This window comes from Rana temporaria, chromosome 7, assembly GCF_905171775.1.
Source record: "Rana temporaria chromosome 7, aRanTem1.1, whole genome shotgun sequence".
NCBI classification, from domain to species: domain Eukaryota; kingdom Metazoa; phylum Chordata; class Amphibia; order Anura; family Ranidae; genus Rana; species Rana temporaria.
The window spans coordinates 157459651-157478938 of NC_053495.1; the positions used below are offsets into that span (position 1 = coordinate 157459651).

The window sequence follows — 19288 nt, forward strand, 5'->3', positions numbered from 1 at the left end:
ATGTCGTTTTTTTTTCATCACATAAAGTGATGGTGTGTATGCGGCATAATACTGCTAGTAAAAATGGACAGAGCTGCAGAGGACTTCACACTCAGTTCAAGCTAAGCTGATCACAGACAAGTCCCTCTTCCATTAAATGACAACAAAAGATTTACTAGACCAGACATTAGAAATAGGTTCTTGCCAGGCCAAGTGGCCCACTTTGTCCGCTTTCCTAAGATAATTTGGGGATTTAAAATGAATAAGACTGACAGGGCTAGATTCTTGTAGATTGGTGTATCCTTGCACGGGCGTAACGTATCCGATTTACGTTACGCCTCCGCAACTTAGACGGGCAAGTGCTGTATTCTTAAAGCACTTGCTTCGTAAGTTGCGGCGGCGTAGCGTAAATAGGCCGGCGTAAGCCCGCCTAATTCAAATTTGGAACAGGGGGACGTGTTTTATGTAAATAACGTGTGACCCGACGTGATTGACGTTTTTCACGAACGGCGCAATGCGCCGTCCGTGGAATATCCCAGTGTGCATTGCTCCAAAGTACGGCGCAAGGACGTATTGGTTTCGACGTGAACGTAAATGACGTCCAGCCCCATTCACGGACAACTTACGCAAACAACGTAAAATATTCAAAATTCGACGCGTGAACGACGTCCATACTTAACATTGGTACGCCACCATATAGCAGGGGTAACTTTACGCCGGGAAAAGCCTAACGTAAACGGCGTATCTGTACTGCGTCGGCCGGGCGTACGTTCGTGAATTCGCGTATCTAGCCGATTTACATATTTTTAGGCGTAAATCAGCGTACACGCCCCTAGCGGCCAGCGTAAATATGCAGTTAAGATCCGACGACGTAACAGACTTACGCCGGTCGGATCTAATAGAAATCTATAGGTAACCAATTCTAAGAATCAGGCGCATAGATACGACCGCCCAGACTCAGAGATACGACGGCGTATCTGGAGATATGCCGTCGTATCTCTTGAGAATCTGGCCCACAGTCTTTATAGATAAATATGGGGAAATTCCCTGTCACCAGTTAGTTAGGCTACAAAAAAAAAAACGCACAAGGTACAAATATCAAACAAATACAAATTTTAAACATTTAACACCATTTAAAAAAAGAAAAACTGATTCCTAGAAATGTTGTAACATTTTAGTTATGTGTGTCCCTTAGAAAAACAAATGCCAGCCTTTTGCGATTTCTGATTTAACGTTGATACTTTGTTTCATTGAGTATGGCATGCCTTGTAATGAATTTTGGATAGATGAAGCTCAATTGATTAAAAGCCCCCTTAACCACTATTCCACCCACCCTAGCACTACTGCTACCAACCCAATAGGGCATCACAAGCGTGAGACACATGGTGCACAGAGCAGTGTACAAAAATCACTGACTCTAATACAGTTCATGGAGAGAAAACGCGTTATGGCACCTGCCACATGCGTTTACACCAATAAATTCCATTTGTCAAATAAGGTCATTTTCTATAACTTCGTTGCGTTTTTTACTCAGATTTAATATGGTCTCTGTTAATAAAGCTCTGCATACTCCATCAGTTCTCAGACATAGTTACCACAAGTCACTTGTATGATCCAATGAGTGGCCACTATGAATTCTGCTAGTCTGTGCACATCTCTGTAAAAGCAAAGGCCTAACTGCCTGGCCACACAGACTGACCTGTGATACTTAATGTCAAAACAGTCCATTTATCTAGAAGAGTAACTAATCAATTGCAGAGCCCATCAATCATCCCTGGTGGAACTAGTCGGGTCTGAGCAGAGAGGAGAGGACAGATGGCTGCCCGAGAGAGAAGGATTAATTCAATTCTGATAGATTACTGCAAAGCTTCATGGAACAGAAAAGGGGGGGGTGAGAGGCACAGTGGAATGTGGGAAACCTGTTATGTGAACAGAATAAAAAAAGTCATAAAATAGTCATGGGAGTTTACAAGATGAGACAACAAGTTTACACATTCATAGAAAGATGATAAAAGGGAGAAGAGAGGATTTCCCTTGAATTACCTAAGTGTTTCCTGTGCCTGGTAGAGGCAGCTGACCACTCTTCCACCAAAGCCGGCCTTGTGCTCTTCACCAGGATCCTCATATGACTAAAAAACAGACATATTGGGTACATCAAACTCTGGAAAACAACTACAAAAAAAAAAAAAAAAACTTCAACATGATACTTTTTACTAGCCGGCAAACATTGCCTCAGCTCTAAACTCAACTTAAAAGTGCATGTTTAGCCAAAAAAAATAATCCATTGGATAAGAGTAGAAAGGGTTAGAATGGTTCAGGTTTTAGTCAGTCTGTGTCCTTGCTGGGTAGAATCACCTTATTTTTCCTGTCAACCATGGTCTCTGAAAAAGAAAGCGATAAGAAATCCAAAATTTTACCATTGTCACCAGAACAAGAGTTTAAAATTGTCTACCGGGATGGGTTCTAGTGACAACTATCGGAAAGGCAACTTTTGTCTTTGCACAGATTACCCCCCCCCCCCCCCCCAGTTAATTTTTACACAGAAAGCAAAACATTTTGGCAGGGGTTTTAACCCGTTTGCTATTCCATCAAAAAAAAAAAAAGAAGGAGAGAAAGAAAGAAAGAAAAGAAAGAAAGAAAGAAAAAAAGAAAGAAAGAAAAGAAAGAAAGAAAAGAAAGAAAAGAAAGAAAGAAAGAAAAGAAAGAAAGAAAGAACGAACACACATTACTCTATCAGCTCTATAGATGGCTATATATGATTCAATTTTATTCTACATTATCAGTTTCCAACTTCAAGTGGAGGTTCACCCTAAAAAACTTTTTTTTTTTTTTTTTACATTACAGCAAGCATAGTAAGGACATTTCATTTCGGCATGTTTTTTTTTTTTTTTCCTCTGTACTTACCTTTATATCCTGATTTTGTCCAGGGCTTCCGCGTTCTGATGAATCCGGGACTGGGCGTTCCTATCCCAGCCTTAGGGTTCCGATGACTGCGGGACTGGGCGTTCCTATGCTTCCGTTGGATGATTGACAGCTTGTGAAACAGGTGACCTGTCGCACAACGCGCGTCACCAGATTTACGGAAATAGCCGAGCTGCGAGTCGGCATTATAAGGCGCCTGCACCCGCCGTGTAGAGCTCACTGCGCAGGCGCCGTATAGTGCCGACTCGCAGCTCGGATATTTCCCGACATCTGGTGACGCGCGTTGTGCGACAGGTCACCTGTTTCACAAGCTGTCAATCATCCAACGGAAGCATAGGAACGCCCAGTCCCGCAGTCATGGGAACCCCTGGAGAAAAACAGAATATAAAAAGGTATGTACAGAGGAAAAAAAAACGCCGAATGTAAATGCCATTAGTATGCTGGCTCTAATGTGTGTAAAATAATAAAAAAAAAAAATAATTTGGGTGAACCCCCGCTTTAAAATTGCAAACTAAAAAATACCTTTTTCCCCCTCTTTTCCTTGTATCCGTTTTAAACACGATATATAGGATTTCTAAAAAGCAACAATGCAGAAACTGTTTGTTTTCCAACTCTCGCTGGTTGAAACTCTACAAAGCCTGCCCAAACAGAGCAAGGAATCCCTCCTGCAATTCATTTACTGTGCTTAGGTTTGTAAATTTTAGCATGAGCATCTAAACCACAGGTGTCAAACACAAGGTCCGCGGGCCTAATCCGGCACTCCAGGCCATTTCATGTGGCCCTCACACCACTTCTGCAGCTGCAGGAGAGCTTCAGACCCTTACTTCTGCTTTCAAGCAATGCATCCATCTTCTTCCCAGCAGCAGCATAAGGAAAGGGGGGTACACTCAACTTCTGATGGTGGGGTGGCTTTTGACATCTAATGTAAGAGGGGGGGGGGTATGCGCTGGACATCTAATCGTACAGATACATTTTGTGGTCACATGTGTCTTGGTTGTCCGCATACAGATAGATGCGTGCACATTGTCATCCTAGGATTGGTAGTGTGTTACGGCAAAATTATCAGATAAAAATAAAAGTAATACAGAAATCACATTTCATGACTGGTATAGAACTCTTTTTTTTTTTACAGTTTCAGTTTGCTTTTATTAGTATACTTTCACTTCTGTCAAAAACTAGTGAAGAAAATGCCCAGCAAAGCTTGAGAAATAGGTGAAGTGGACATAACCAAAAACTTTACCAAGAAACAAAAAGGCAAAATAGCAATGGCGTTCATTTATAAAAAGCCCTTTTCTATTAATAGTAGCCCACTATATCTCTAACAAAATAGGAGATATTTCTCCTAAAGGTAACCTGTGCTCAGCAGTCCTTCCGGCATGTAAATATTCGCAATAGGTTTAGATTATATTTCCTCTTTAAAAAAGTACCCACATTAAATGGACAGCTATATAACCCCAATGCCACAAATTCCTTAAAATATTGAAAACAGCAAAGTCTGTGCAAGAACAAGAATTTGCAAAGTACTACATTTAAAAACACACACATTTCCAGTGACAGCCAAAGCTGTATTTCAAGTGTCCATCTGCAGCAGAAAGAGTGTAATAAATAATGCTGGAGAGCCGTAAATTACCAATGAGCAGGACATTAAAAGGCAGCAGGCAAGTAAACATGAACCAGCAAAGTATGGGAGGAAGACTTCCAGGTTGCATATATTTATATATATATATATATATAAATACATGTACCGTATCTTTCACGCTTTATAAAATGCGTATCTTTCCTATAGTTTAAAGCACCATAACATTGCCCAATCTGAAATCTAAGCAAGCCCATCACATACCTTTGTCCAATAGTCTTTTTGAAATAACCAAGTGGTAAATTGCCTTTTTATTGTGGTGTTCTCATTTGATCTCCCTTTATTGACAGAATAAATTAGAATTCCCTATCTTCTTGACTTTTTAGTTGTAGACAAAAAGATGGACCCTGCCACCCTTTTTAAATCCAGGCCAAAATATGAGAAGGTCTCAGGGAATGGCCATGCCGAGATGCTCCTTCAGAGTGCTCAAGGTCAAAATGTTGCTCCAGCCCATCAAAGAGGCAACAAAACAGCCCACAAAAAAAATAAAAAATAAATAAAAAAAAATCATACAAGGCAGTGGTTCCCAAGCTGCGACCTGGGGGGGGGGCTGAATGCGCCACCTTTGCTTGCCTTTATCCAGCCCTTTGCGCACCAATCTTCTCCAATGACTATCGATGGAGCACCATTCCTCCTACAGGTACCAAGAATGGCGCATGGTTTACTCTCACTGACACCCAGGAATTTTCTACTCCCACAGGCCACAGTCTAACCCCATCTTCATACCACTGCAGGGCAGAAGCGACGTCAAAACGTCACTTCCTTAAAGGGCCATTTTTTTGTGTTAAGGTTTTGTATCCAAGGTCTTTTTGACCCCAGATCTCATATGTTAAAAAAGGGACCTGCCATGCATTTTTCTATTGGAAAGGATGTTTATATTCCTTGCAATAGGAATAAAAGTGACCCAATATATATATTTTTTAAGTAAAATAAGACATTTTCTTTTAAAGCGCCCCGCCCTGACAAGCTTGTGCAGAAGCGAACGCATGCGTAAGCAGTGCCCGCATATGAAAACGGTGTTTAAACCACACACACGTGTGGCATTGCCGCAATCGTTATAGCAAGAGCAATAATTCTATTCCTAGTCCTCCTCCAACTCAAAACATGCAACCTGTAGAATTTTTTTTAAACGTTGCCCATGGAGACTTTTATGGGTAAAAGTTTGTCGCCATTCCATGAGCGAGCGCAACTTTGAAGTGCGACATGTTGGGTATTATTATTCATGATTTAGAGAACGTCAACAGTTTACGCAGCGCTTTACAATGTAGAGGGAGGGGACAGCACAATTACAGTACAGTTCAATACAGAAGGTATAGGAGGGCCCTGCTTGTAGAGCTTACATTCTAAGGGGGGGTACAAAAAGTAATAGGGTATCAATTTACTTAGCGTAACATTATCTTTCGCAAAAAAATAAAATAAAACAATTGGCTAACTTTACTGTTGTTTTTTTTTTATATATAATCTTTATTTTTCAAAAAAGTTCTTGCAGAAGAAAAACAGACGTACATACAGTCGGCCAACATGGCCCGATAAATGAAATATAACAATCACACTGCATGTTAATACAGATCCTATCTCGGGCATTCAAGTGAAACATAGTGCAAAATATACCCCTAGGGCGTGCCCATACCTGGAAGTGCATCTGGGGGAATGGTAAGCAGCATGTATAGGGCACATTATAAACCAATTCCATAGTGGATCACCCCGCTTGCACCACCTAAGCACACCCCAGTAGAAGGCAAGCCCCTCCACTAATCAAAATAAACAGAACCGGCCCTCGAGCGTCGGACCCACATGCAATGGGGAAAGGGGGATACAGAGAAGGGTCTTACAGATAAAAGGAAGGGACTGGGGGGAGGGGATACTGTCTTATTTAATAAAAAAAAAAAAAAAGTGCACATGCAAGACCGCTGCGCAAATACGGTGTGACAAAAAACGCCATTTTATTCTCTAGGGCAGTGATGGCGAACCTTGGCACCCCAGATGTTTTGGAACTACATTTCCCATGATGCTCATGCACTCTGCCGTGTAGGTGAACATCATGGGAAATGTAGTTCCAAAACATCTGGGGTGCCAAGGTTCGCCATCACTGCTCTAGGGTGTTAAAAAAAAAGAAATATATAATGTTTGGAGGTTTCAAGTAATTTTCTAGCAAAAAAATAATGTTTTTAACTTGTAAAACACCAAATCTCAGAAAGAGGCTCAGTCCTTAACCGGTTAAGATCCGGACCAAAATGCAGGTAAAGGACCAGGCCCCTTTTTGCAATTCGGCACTGGCAGTGCGACGTGGCTCCCAAACAAAATTGGCATCCTTCCCCCCCCCCCCCCCCCACAAATAGAGCTTTCTTTTGGTGGTATTTGATCACCTCTGCGGTTTTTATTTTTTGCTTTATAAACAAAAATAGAGCGACAATTTTGCAATATTTTTTAATTTTTGCTATAATAAATATCCCCCAAAAATATATAAAAAAAAAAGTTTTTTCCCCCCCCTCAGTTTAGGCCGATACGTATTCTTCTACATATTTTCGGTAAAAAAAAAAATTGCAACAAGCATTTATCGATTGGTTTGCGCCAAATTTATAGCGTTTACAAAATAGGGGATAGTTGTATTGCATTTTTATTAATTTTTTTTTTTTTTTTTTTTACTACTAATGGCGACGATCAGTGATTTTTTTTTGTGACTGCGACATTATGGGAGACACATCGGACAATTTTGACACATTTTTGGGACCATTGTCATTTTCACAGCAAAAAATACTATAAAAATGCATTGTTTTCTGTTAAATGACCATTGCAGTTTGGGAGTTAACCACTACTAGGGGGCGCTGAAGGGGTTGAGTGTGACCTCATATGTGTTTCTAACTGTAGGGGGGGGGGCTGGACATGTGACGTCATCGATCTCCTTTCCCTATATCAGGGAACAGACGATCAATGACAGCGCGACTGTGAAGAACGGGGAAGGTGTGTTTATACACACACACACACACACCTCCCCGTTCTTCAGCTCTGGGGATCGATCGTGGGACTCCGGCGGCGATCAGGTCCCGCCTGGGCATTCAACAATCACATACAGGTACGCGATTGTGCTCAGCCGTGCCATTCTGCCGACGTATACCGGCGTTAGGTGGTCCTTAAGTGGTTAACGTGGTTAAAGTGGTTGTAAAGGAATTTTTTTTCCCCCCCTAAATAGCTTCCTTTACCTTAGTGCAGTCCTCCTTCACTTCCCTCATCCTTCGATTTTGCTTTTAAAATAACCCTATTTCTTCGGAGAAATCCTCACTTCCTGTTCTTCTGTCTATAACTCACCACCGTAATGCAAGGCTTTCTTCTTGTGGAGAAAGCTTCTTGAGGGGGGAGGGGGCGAGCAGGAGTGTCAGGACTCCACACCAGGGAGAAAGCCTTGCATTACGGCGTGTAGTTACAGACAGAAGAACAGGAAGTGAGAATTTCTCAGAAGAAATAAGGACATTTAAAAGTAAAATCAAAAGGATGAGGTAAAGGAAGGAGGAGGACTGCACTAAGGTAAAGGAAGCTATTTATGGGAAAATAAATAAAAAATTCCTTTACAACCCCTTTAAGTGGTTAATGCATTACATGCATTAAAGTGGAAGTCCATGCAAAAACTAAAATCCCTGCATCTATAGCCACCAACATGCCAACACTAACCTCTCTAGCCCTACAGGCACCCCGACCCGATTTCCAGCAGCGAACAATCCGATCCCACACTGAGCTGTCAGCCGCGGTTTCACTGTGGAGGCGGGTGCAGAGGACACGTCCGTCAACAGAAGCCCAATAGTAACTCTATGGGTGACAACACTTCCTATTCATTTCACAGCCATTGTCGGACGTGTACTCTGCCTGCAGAGAAAGTAATTCGATCTCGGAAAGTATGCTGCAGTATTTGGCACCAAGCTGCCAGTAGCAGATCCTTTATAAGTCCTCCAAGTTGTAAGGTGGAGCCTCCATGGATCGGAGTTGTTTTCCCAACACATCCTACAGATCTGGAGAATTTGTAACTCATTGTGGAGTTAGGAAATAACTGCCATCAGGAAATACCAGTTCCATGAATGGGTGTACCTCATCACCAACAAGGTTTAGGTAGGTGGTATGTGTCCAAAAAAAAAAAACACACACACACACACACACACACACACACCAAGTCTGTAAGGGGAAATACAAGAGACTGGACAACAATTTTTCCAACTTGTCCAATTGTCTTCTCCTGCAAGAAAAGTGGGACCATTGAAAATTAAAAGGCTAAAAGACATTAAAAATGCATAAACCAATAGGAATACAAGATGCAAGATCCTCTGAGGCAGGGACTTAAAGGGGTTGTAAAGATGTTTTTACATTTTCTAAATACCATATATACTCGAGTATAAGCCAAGTTTTTCAGCACATTTTTTTGTGCTGAAAATGCCCCCCTAGGCTTATACTTGAGTCAGGCACCAAGAAAGAAATGTTTTTAAAAAAAGAAAAAAGCGTGTGCGCGAGTACTGTGTACAGAGCAGTGTGTCCGCTCCCCCTTCACTCAGAAGCACAGCTCGGCTCGGCTCTCATTGACCCGCCACTGGTGTGCAGACTCAGTGTCTGCTCCCCCTTCACTTACGAGCACAGCCCGTCTCTCATAGACCCGCCCACACTGCCCAGGTATGAGAAAGAGCCGAGTCTGGGGGCACTGCTGGTGTGCAGAGCAATGTGTCCGCTCCCCCTTCACTCACTTACGAGCACAGCCCGGCTCTCATAGACCCGTCGCACTCTGCCCACCCGCCTCACACTGCCCAGGTATGAGAAAGCCGAGTCTGGGGGCGCTGCTGGTGTGCAGAGCAGTGTGTCCGCTCCCCCTTCACTCACTTACGAGCACAGCCCGGCTCTCATAGACCCGTCGCACTCTGCCCACCCGCCTCACACTGCCCAGGTATGAGAAAGCCGAGTCTGGGGGCGCTGCTGGTGTGCAGAGCAGTGTGTCCGCTCCCCCTTCACTCACTTACGAGCACAGCCCGGCTCTCATAGACCCGTCGCACTCTGCCCACCCGCCTCACACTGCCCAGGGATGAGAAAGAGCCGAGTCTGGGGCTGCCTTTGGTGTGCAGAGCAATGTGTCCGCTCCCCCTTCACTCACTAGCACAGCCTGGCTCTTGAAGCTACAGTGTGCCACCTGAGGATACCAAGGACAAAGGGGCCGGACTGCGACACCACCAACGGGATGAAGAGGTTCGGCAGGTGAGGGGGCTGTGTACACTGGGAGGGGGACACATGGACGGGGGTGTCACCTCTGTCATACACCGCACTGGACTGACACTGTGCACACCGACAGTGCATGGAGGAGGACCGACACTGTACTGACTGCACTGGACTGACACTGCCTCGATCTCCTTAGCATTCATCTGCAGTCCAGTTGAGGCTACAGAGAAAGAGAATGGGGAATCTCTGTCCTTGGTCCCTTTCTCTGTCTCAAAGGGGAGATTTCAGGGGTCTGTCAAGACCCCTAATATCTCACCAAAGCCCCCCCCCCCCCCCCCCACAGGCAAAAAAAAAAGTTTGAAAGGTTAAATTGTAAAAATAAAATAAAAAACACCCTCTTTTCCACTTACAGTAGCTGCTGCATTCCTACCCTATACGTTTTTACCATTTTTTTTGGTGGTAAAATTAGGTGCCTCTGCTTATATTCGGGTTGGCTTATACTCAAGTATATACGGTAGGTTCCTTTAAGCTAGTGCATTGTTGGTTCACTAAACTTTTCCTTTCGATTTCCCTTCTAAATGTTTTTATCTTTGTCTGAATTTCTCACTTCCTGTTTCTTCTCAGTAAGCTGTTCTGGCTGACTAACCCCCAGCCAGAACAGCTTGGATGATGGGGGCAAGCTTACTGAAAAGAAAAGGAAGGGAGAAATTCAAAGAAAAAAACATTTAGAAAGGAAATCGAAGGAAAAGGCAAGTGAACCAACAATGTACTAGCTTAACTGCTTGCCGACGCAGCAGGTCGGCTCTGCTGGGCGAGAGCACGTAGCTATACGTCACCTCGCCCAGCAGCCAATAGAGGCACGCCCGCCGCCGGGCACCCGCGATTGCTCGTTACAGAGCGAGGACCGGGAGCTGTGTGTGTAAACACACAGCTCCCGGTCCTGTCAGGGGAGAAATGCCTGACCGTCTGTTCATATAATGTATGAACAGAAGATCAGTAATTTCCCCTAGTGATGCCACCCCCTCCTACAGTTAGAACACACCCAGGGAACACACTTAACTCCTTCCCTGCCAGTGGCATTTTTATAGTAATCAATGCATTTTTATAGCACTGATCGCTATAAAAATGCCAATGGTCCCAAAAAGGTGTCAAAAGTGTCCGCCATAATGTCGCAGTACCAAAAAAATAAATAAATAAAAAAAAAAAAAAAAAAGCTGACCGCCGCCATTACTAGTAAAAAAAAAAAAAAAAAAAAAAACTTAAAAATGCCATAAAACTATCCCCTATTTTGTAAACACTATAACTTTTGCGCAAACCAATCAAACGCTTATTGCGATATTTTTTTTATGAAAAATATGTAGAAGAATACGTATCGGCCTAAACTAAGGAAAAAAAATTTTTTTATATATTTTTGGGGGATATTTATTATGGTAAAAAAATATATTCATTTTGATCCAAATTGTCGCTCTATTTTTGTTTATAGCGCAAAAACTAAAAACCGCAGAGGTGATCAAATACCACCAAAAGAAAGCTCTATTTGTGGGAAAAAAAGGACGCCAATTTTGTTTGGGAGCCACGTCGCACAACCGCGCAATTGTCAGTTAAAGTGAAGCCGAATTGCAAAAAGTGCTCTGGTCTTTGACCAGCAATATGGTTAAAGAAACCCATTTAGAAAAAAAAAAAACACCTTTACACCCCCCTTAAAGAAGTGACCCTACATCCTCTGGGGCAGGGACTTCAATTGGTGGCTTTATGTACGCTGTAAAGTGCTGGGGGACACATTAGCAATATATTACAATGCAACAGGCATAAACAGGTTTTCCTGTTTTTGAACACACACACACACACACACACACACACACACACACACACACACACACACACACACACTTAGTAACTCAAACGAATGTCCATATTTAGCAGTAGGATTCCTTGCCAAGATCTGCACTTTCCTATACCAAATCAGTCTGCCCCTGGCACGTGCTTTGCCCAGCTGAGCAGGAGGAGGGGTACATGAATTGAAGAGACCGATGTGGCCCTGATAAACAATAAAGAAGCTCTGTCTCTACAGACTTCCCTGGTGACAGATGTTTCTAAATGGTGCTGTTATTTTATGCAAATGTACGTCTGCTCTGGTTTCTCATTTACATACCTGAATACTAGCAGCTAAGAGCTTGGCAATAAACCCGCATGCAGAATTATAGCCACAGGTTGCAATGTGCAGACTGCATGGGGGTGGGGGTGGGAAGTGTAACTCCTTACGTGCCAAGGACATTTTGCAGACAGTTATGATTCCTATAAACTTCAGTCAATGCCAGTAAAGACTGCATTGCAATCTGTTAATGGAAAGCCCAGCGAGAGGTTATCCTAACCCCCCAGCATAACAAGTCTCTACATCTTCAATCTCAGGATGACAAATCAGGGAATGGCAATAGCATTTATTTCATACGAAAATGCTGCTGTCAAGGAGTTTACAAGGCAGATTGCGTTCCATATGGGGGCAGAGAGGAACCGGCGTGAAACTCAAGAGGCCAACAACAACCTGCGACTCTCCAGCTACAATTCCCAACACTGCTTGGATGCCAGTAGATACAAGACAGCTGGAGAGTCACAGGTTCCTCACACCCAGCCAATGTTTGGCAAATTAAATCTGTGTGCCCATTCACATCTCAAGGCTTTTCACTTGCTGTTTTAACTCATTAGGCTGAACCCCAAACAGATAAAAAAAAAAAAAAAAAAAAAACACAAACAATAAAACAGCATTTTAGTTTGCTTGACAAATCTGAAACCGGGCACAGGACGACACGTTTTTTTCTAAGTGTTCAAAAACAGAACTATCTGAACGGAACACAACTACCAATTTAATTTGCAGTCCAATACAGAATCTTGCACCAACTTAAATTTTTAGGCTTCATTTCCACTGGCGTTTTTACAGCCACTTTTGAGCGTTTTTTACAGCTTAAAAACGCCTGTCCATGTTATTCTATGGTATCATGCCCACATTTTTGAGCTGCAAATGGCATAGGCATTTTTGAACTGTAAAAGAAACGCGGGACCAGGGCGTTCTGTGGCTCCAGCAATAGAGCTGTAATAACGCCAGACATTAAAAAACGCTCAAAAACGCGTTTTTGAGCTCCAGCTCACACAAAAATTATATATATATATATATATATATATATATATATATATATATATATATATATATATATATATATATATATATATATATATATATATTTTTTTTTTTACAAAATAAACATGGACTGGCGTTTTTACAGCCACTGTTAACCTCTTTTACAGCTTAAAAACGCCAGTCCAACAGTGGCTGTAAAAACGCCAGTGGAAATGAAGCCTTAGGATAAAAAAAAAGACCTGTCAGGAACCTGTGCTGAAAATAATCCATGGCAGCCATTGTTGATCCTCGAGGCTTGGTTCACACCTATGCTGCTTTCTGCAGAAACGCACTACAGTCCATTTAACATGGTTTCCGATGGGAAACTTTCACATATAGGCTTTGGAAAGGGTCAGGGAATTTTTTAAAAGCAAACAACGGTGCCTTTTTGGTTAAACAGACTTCAATGGAGAAGCTGCAGAAAAAGCATGTAGTGCTCTTTTGATGCAATTTGTGTTTTTTTAAACCAAAACTGCAAAATTGGACCAAAAAAATAAAAATAAAAATACACACACACACACACACACACACACACACACACACACACACTACAAAATGCAATACCCATCACAATGTGTCAAAAAAAGTGTGCGAAAACGCGAAATGCACCGCAAAAAGCACTGCAGAAATGGATCAAAAGCAAACTGCATAGGTGTAAACCAAGCCTCAAAGAAAGTTCTAGTTTCTTTGTTGTTCCGCTAATCCAATGGCTTTAACAATTTTTCTGACTAGAAGCTCTGACTTCATTGGCTACATACTTGTTCCAGAACAGTGACCATGTAATGAACTCATAATTATGGATGGCATCAGGACCTAGTAACATGTTCATGCACAAGTCAGCAATGTCTGCCTTCATATTTCCATGAGCACAAGTTTTCTTAACCGCTTCCTGACCAGCTCCTGTATATGTACGGTGGCAGGATGGCTCTCCTGCAGGAATCGCTGTATATAATGTAACGATCCGGGGTGATTATGCTCAAGTAGTGTTTGCGTTTTAAAGGAAAACCGGCCAGTCCAGACTGTATTTTTAGGGAGCAGCAAGTTCCACCATCATTGTATAACAGAAATTTCAGCCTCTTGGCTCACTCACACTTACTTCATCAAAACTCCTCCTGGAGCTTACTTGCTCAGCTTTGTACTGCTTGGTGGCAGGCCACATCTGCCTCCTGCAAACAGCCACTTTCAGACAGCGCCTGAAAGCCCACCCAGCTCCTACACCAGGCCACCTGCCTGGAGGGTGGAGCCGTTCCCAAGTGTGTGCCCCAAGTGCCAGTTCACACAGGGGCAACCCGACTTACAGCGCGACTTAACCACTTGACGACCGAGGACGTCCTCGACTTTGTGCGGTGATATCTGAATGATGCCTGCAGCTACAGGCATCATTCAGATATCACCGTCTTCAGTCACCGATTCTATGCACGATAAGAATGATCAAAGCGGCAGTTCCACCGCTTGATCATTCTTATGGGCAGCCGGAGGGGACAACCCCCCCTCCACCATCCGGTGCTTCTCCAGGCTCTCCCGTGCCATCGGGGGCCTGGAGAGCGAATCGGCCGGCGCTCGCTGGAAAGAATAGAGGTGACTGGTGACCATCTTGTCACCAGTCATCTCTATGACCGGAGGTCCAGGCGCCACGTTACGACGACACGCCCGGTACCCAAAAGTAAACAAAGCCTCAATCGCGGCTGTCGGCATTAGATCAGTGAATTTGTTTCACGATCTAATGCTTGTAAGCCTGGAGGAGAGATGTGGAGTCTGATTGACCCCACATCTCTCTATAAAGAGGACCTGTCACAGTGATTCCTATTACAAGGGATGTTTACATTCCTTGTAATAGGAATACAAGTGATAAAAAGGAAGAAGAAGAAGAAGAAGAAGAAGTGTAAAAATAAAAAAAATGAAGTAAAATAAAAAACATTTTTAAAATGCCCCTGTCCCCGGTAGCGTGTGCTCAGAAGCGTACACGCATGCAAGTCCCGCCCACATATGTAAACGCCATTAAAATCCCACATGTGAGGTATCGTCCCGTGCGTTAGAGCGTGTGCAACAATTATAGCACTAGACTCCCTCTCTCGAAAATAGTAACCTTTAAAAAATTTAAAGCGTCGCCTGTGGAGATTTTTAAGTACCGAAGTTTGGTGCCATTTCATGAGTGTGCGCAATTTTAAAGTGTGACACGTTAGGTATCTATTTACTCTGCGTAACATCATCCTTCACATTATACAAAAAAATTGGGCTAAATTTACTGTTTTGTTATATTTTAATTCATGAAACCGTGTTTTTTTCCCCCAAGAAAAGGCGTTGGGAAAATTATTGCACAAATACCGTGCGAGAAAAAAAAGTTGCAATGACCGCCATTTTATTCCATAGGGTGTCTGCTAATTTTTTTTTAATATTTATTTAAATTAATTAAGTGTGTGTGAGTGTAATTATATATATATATATATATAGCACTGACCCCCGAAGGAGCTGCTGGTTTAATTTGGGCCTGCACTCTACCAATAAACCCCACTAACTTGGCTCAATCCCCTTGGCACAGCTGTGATGCAATGCAATACAATACAATGTAAGACAATACAAAATACCTGTATTATAACCCCAGGATCCACTGACTGCACTTGGAGTGAGAAAAACAGTACGCCACAACAACTGGATACTTAACCAGAGATATATTTTACTGTGAAATATGCAAAGAAGTGATTACAGTAATTGTGCTGTCATCCCAACGTAAGACGACAGCACAATTGATTTAAACATAAACTATTTGAAAACAGTATACATAAATATTTTATACCTGGGAGCTCCCCCTACATTATTAGCTATGCGTGAGATCTCACTTAAAGTACTTAGTCTTGGATCTTCTTTCTTCGCTAGCTAAAGTGATTTGTAATCCACAGTTTTGATGAGTCAAATTGAAGTGAAAATGCTCCTGGTGTAACTGCAACAACTATTTTAAAATCGCTTGAAACGTCAAATTAGATAGGCCTCAAGCCTTCTCAGTTTAAGTTCCTCTGTGGAACTATAAATCTCAGTGAGGCCTGTATATTAGTCTAACTGCGTGTAAACTTAGCAAACTGTGGGTCGTGACCCGCTCACCCACTGGATCGGAGCTCCGGGTAGTAACTTTTGTTCAGGGTCCTGTGACTGCAACTTGCTTCTCCGTCAGCTCTGTTCAGCTCCGCTGGATGGATCCGGTTCTCCGATGCTCGGATGAGTGTCTCTCGGTCTCTGCAATCCGGCCACTGTCCTCTAGCTCTCCAAGCTCAGCCTTCGCTCCCCAGCAGCTAGGCATCAGCCTCCAGAAGGCTTTTTGTTTACACTCCTGTCTCCCCTTGTCTCCAAGGCAACCAAAACCCTCAACCAAACATCTCTCTGCATTACCAGTATTTGGGTCTCTCCTCGTCTCCAAGGCAACCAAAATACTAAACAAAACATCTCTCTGCATTACCAGTATTTGGTCACTAGATGGCTCCAAATACTTAAACATAGCAATGTCCATAGACGTTGTATTAAAGTATGCAAACACACATCAATATACAAGAATGTCAGCGCTACACATACATACATACATACATACATACATATATATATATATATATATATATACACACACACACACAAATTCCTGTTCTGACAGGGGAGTAGGAACAGATCGTCTAAGTAGTCACATCCCCTCACAGTTAGAAACACACCTAGGGAACACACTTAACCCCTTGATCTTGAACTTCTCTCCCTTTCTATTAAAGGCCATTTCCACCTTTAGCAATATGTTATTGTGCCAATCACATGCATCCATGAATGTGCAGCCAGACTCCATATACTCTGTTATCATGAAATTATTAGGAGTCAGTGGAAGAAGGGGAGGATTAGCGAAGACAGGATCAAACACCCTTTTTACACAATGCAAAGGATTAGCCCATAAGGTTCCATAGTAAGTGTAACAAGCATGCTTTACCGCATATACAGACTGATTTTACTGTTGTGGGTTGTTTAGTAGCACTTTAACTTTCCTTAACTCCCGTCGCTCTCTTTACCTGCCAGAAGGAAAAAATCCTTGCGTAAGCTCAAAGAGAAATTATAATTTTGGGGAATTTGGTTTAAATGGTCGTTTTAGCAAAATTTGTATATCATTTTTATTTTACTAGATAAACATTTGAAAACACAGAGTGCACCCACGGCACTAATCTTGCCAAGCACTATTTCTTAAAGCAGAGCTGATCTAGCGAGGGTCCCCAGGGTTCGGTACAAGTTTAACCACTTCCCTACCGGCCCATAGTAAAATGACGTCCACAAAGAACCTCTGCCGTTCTAAGTGGACGTCATATGACGTCCTGGGCTTTGTGGGGGGATATCTGAATGATGCCTGCAGCTAGAGGCATCATTCAGATATCCTTCTAAACTGCCGGCGATTCTGCACAACGTAAGAACGATCATAGCGGCGGTTCCGCCGCTAGATCGTTCTTACAGGCGGCGGGAGGGGACATCCCCCCCCTCCCGCCGCCATCCGGTGCTTCTCCGGGCTCTCCCGTGCCATCGGGGGCCCGGAGAACGAATCGTCCGGCGCGCGCAGGAAGCATAGAGATGACTGGTGACCAGATGGTCACCAGTCATCTCTATGACCGTCGGAGGACCCGGGCGCGATGTGATGACGTCACGCCCGGGTCCCCGTAAGTAAACAAAGCCGCGATTGCGGCTGCTAAGCAACCACAAGCATGAGATCGGTGAATTTTTTTTCACCGATTTCATGCTTTCCAGCCTGGAGGAGAGATGTGGGGTCTTATTGACCCCGCATCTCTCCATAAAGAGTACCTGTCACACACATTCCTATTACAAGGGATGTTTACATTCCTTGTAATAGGAATAAAAGTGATCAAAAAAAAAAAAAAATTAAAAAAAAAAGTGTAAAAAAAGAAATAAATATATAAAAAAAAAGAAAAGAAATAAAATTTATTTTTTAACGCCCCTGTCCCCGGTAGCTTGCGCGCAGAAGCGAACGCACACGCAAGTCCCGCCGACATATGTAAACGCCGTTTAAACCACACATGTGAGGTATCGCCGCGTGCGTTAGAGTGCCAGCAACAATTCTAGCACTAGATCTCCTCTGTAAATCTAAACTGGTAACCTGTAAAAATTTTCAAATCGTTGCCTATGGAGATTTTTAAGTACCGAAGTTTGGCGCCATTCCATGAGTGTGCGCAATTTTAAAGCGTGACATGTTAGGTATCTATTTACTCGGTGTAACATCATCTTTCCTATTTTACAAAAAAATTGGGCTAACTTTACTGTTTTTTAATTTTTTTAATTCATGAAACAATTTTTTTTCAAAAAAAAGGCGTTTGAAAAATTATTGCGCAAATACCGTGCAAGATAAAAGGTTTCAATGACCGTCGTTTTATTCCCTAGGGTGTCTGCTAAAAAAACATATATAATGTTTGGGGGTTCTGCGTAATTTTCTAGCAAAAAAATTATGATTTGTACATGTAGGAGAGAAGTGCCAGAATAGGCCTGGTATGGATGGGTGTATAACTGCCCGGTATGGAAGAGGTTAAACAGCATACAGTCTCTGAATGTAAAATTTATAACATTAGCCTCTGAGGAATGGAAGTTCAAGCACAGCCGCTGACAGATGAGTCCAGGACCTGTTCTTCCCCTCCAACTAAGGTCACGTGATCAGCAATCTTTTATACTGCCACAAGAATGGCACAGGAAGGAAAAAACAAAACACAAACCAAACAAACACACACCTGTAAAGCACCTTGGGCCAGATCCACAAAAGAGATACGACGGAGTAACTGCTGTTACTCCATCGTATCCCTTGTCCTAACTTTGGAACTGATCCACAGAAGCAGTTTTCCAAAGTTAGGCAGAAGATCCGGCATGTGTAATTGAATTACACTGCCGAATCTTAGGATGCAGTACCGCATCCGCCGCTGGGGGCATTTCGAGTCGAAATGCCGCTTCAGTATGCAAATTAGCACTTAGGGCGATCCACAAAGCTTTTCAGCTTCGTTTTTTCGCCGTAAGTTTTAGTTTGCAAGTGTAAAACTAGGGCTGGTTTTACAAAGTGTAAAGTTAGTAACACCATGTAAAAGCCCATTCAAGCGACGGCATTTGGTATGCATTCCTGAGGGAGAACTCCACGGCAATTTGTAAAATCAAAACCGGCATGGGTTCCCCCCCCCAGGAGCATACCAGGCCCTTAGGTCTGGTATGGGTTGTAAGGAGACCCCCCCCCTACGCCGAAAATTCGACGTAGGGGGTCCCCCTACAATCCATACCAGACCCGTATCCAAAGCACGCTACCCGGCCGGCCAGGAATGGGAGTGGGGACGAGCGAGCGCCCCCCCCCCTCCTGAGCCGTACCAGGCCGCATGCCCTCAACATGGGGGGGGTTG

General features: G+C 43.1%; 1 protein-coding gene across 1 annotated transcript in view; it reads right to left on the bottom strand.

The window, feature by feature from the left end:
• ACBD6 (acyl-CoA binding domain containing 6) overlaps nt 1-19288 on the bottom strand; it is a 133238-nt gene that overhangs the window by 51406 nt on the left and 62544 nt on the right. Inside the window, exon 4 of the mRNA XM_040360239.1 lies at nt 2023-2108. Coding sequence (XP_040216173.1) covers nt 2023-2108 — 86 coding nt within the window. The remainder of the gene's footprint in view (nt 1-2022; nt 2109-19288) is intronic.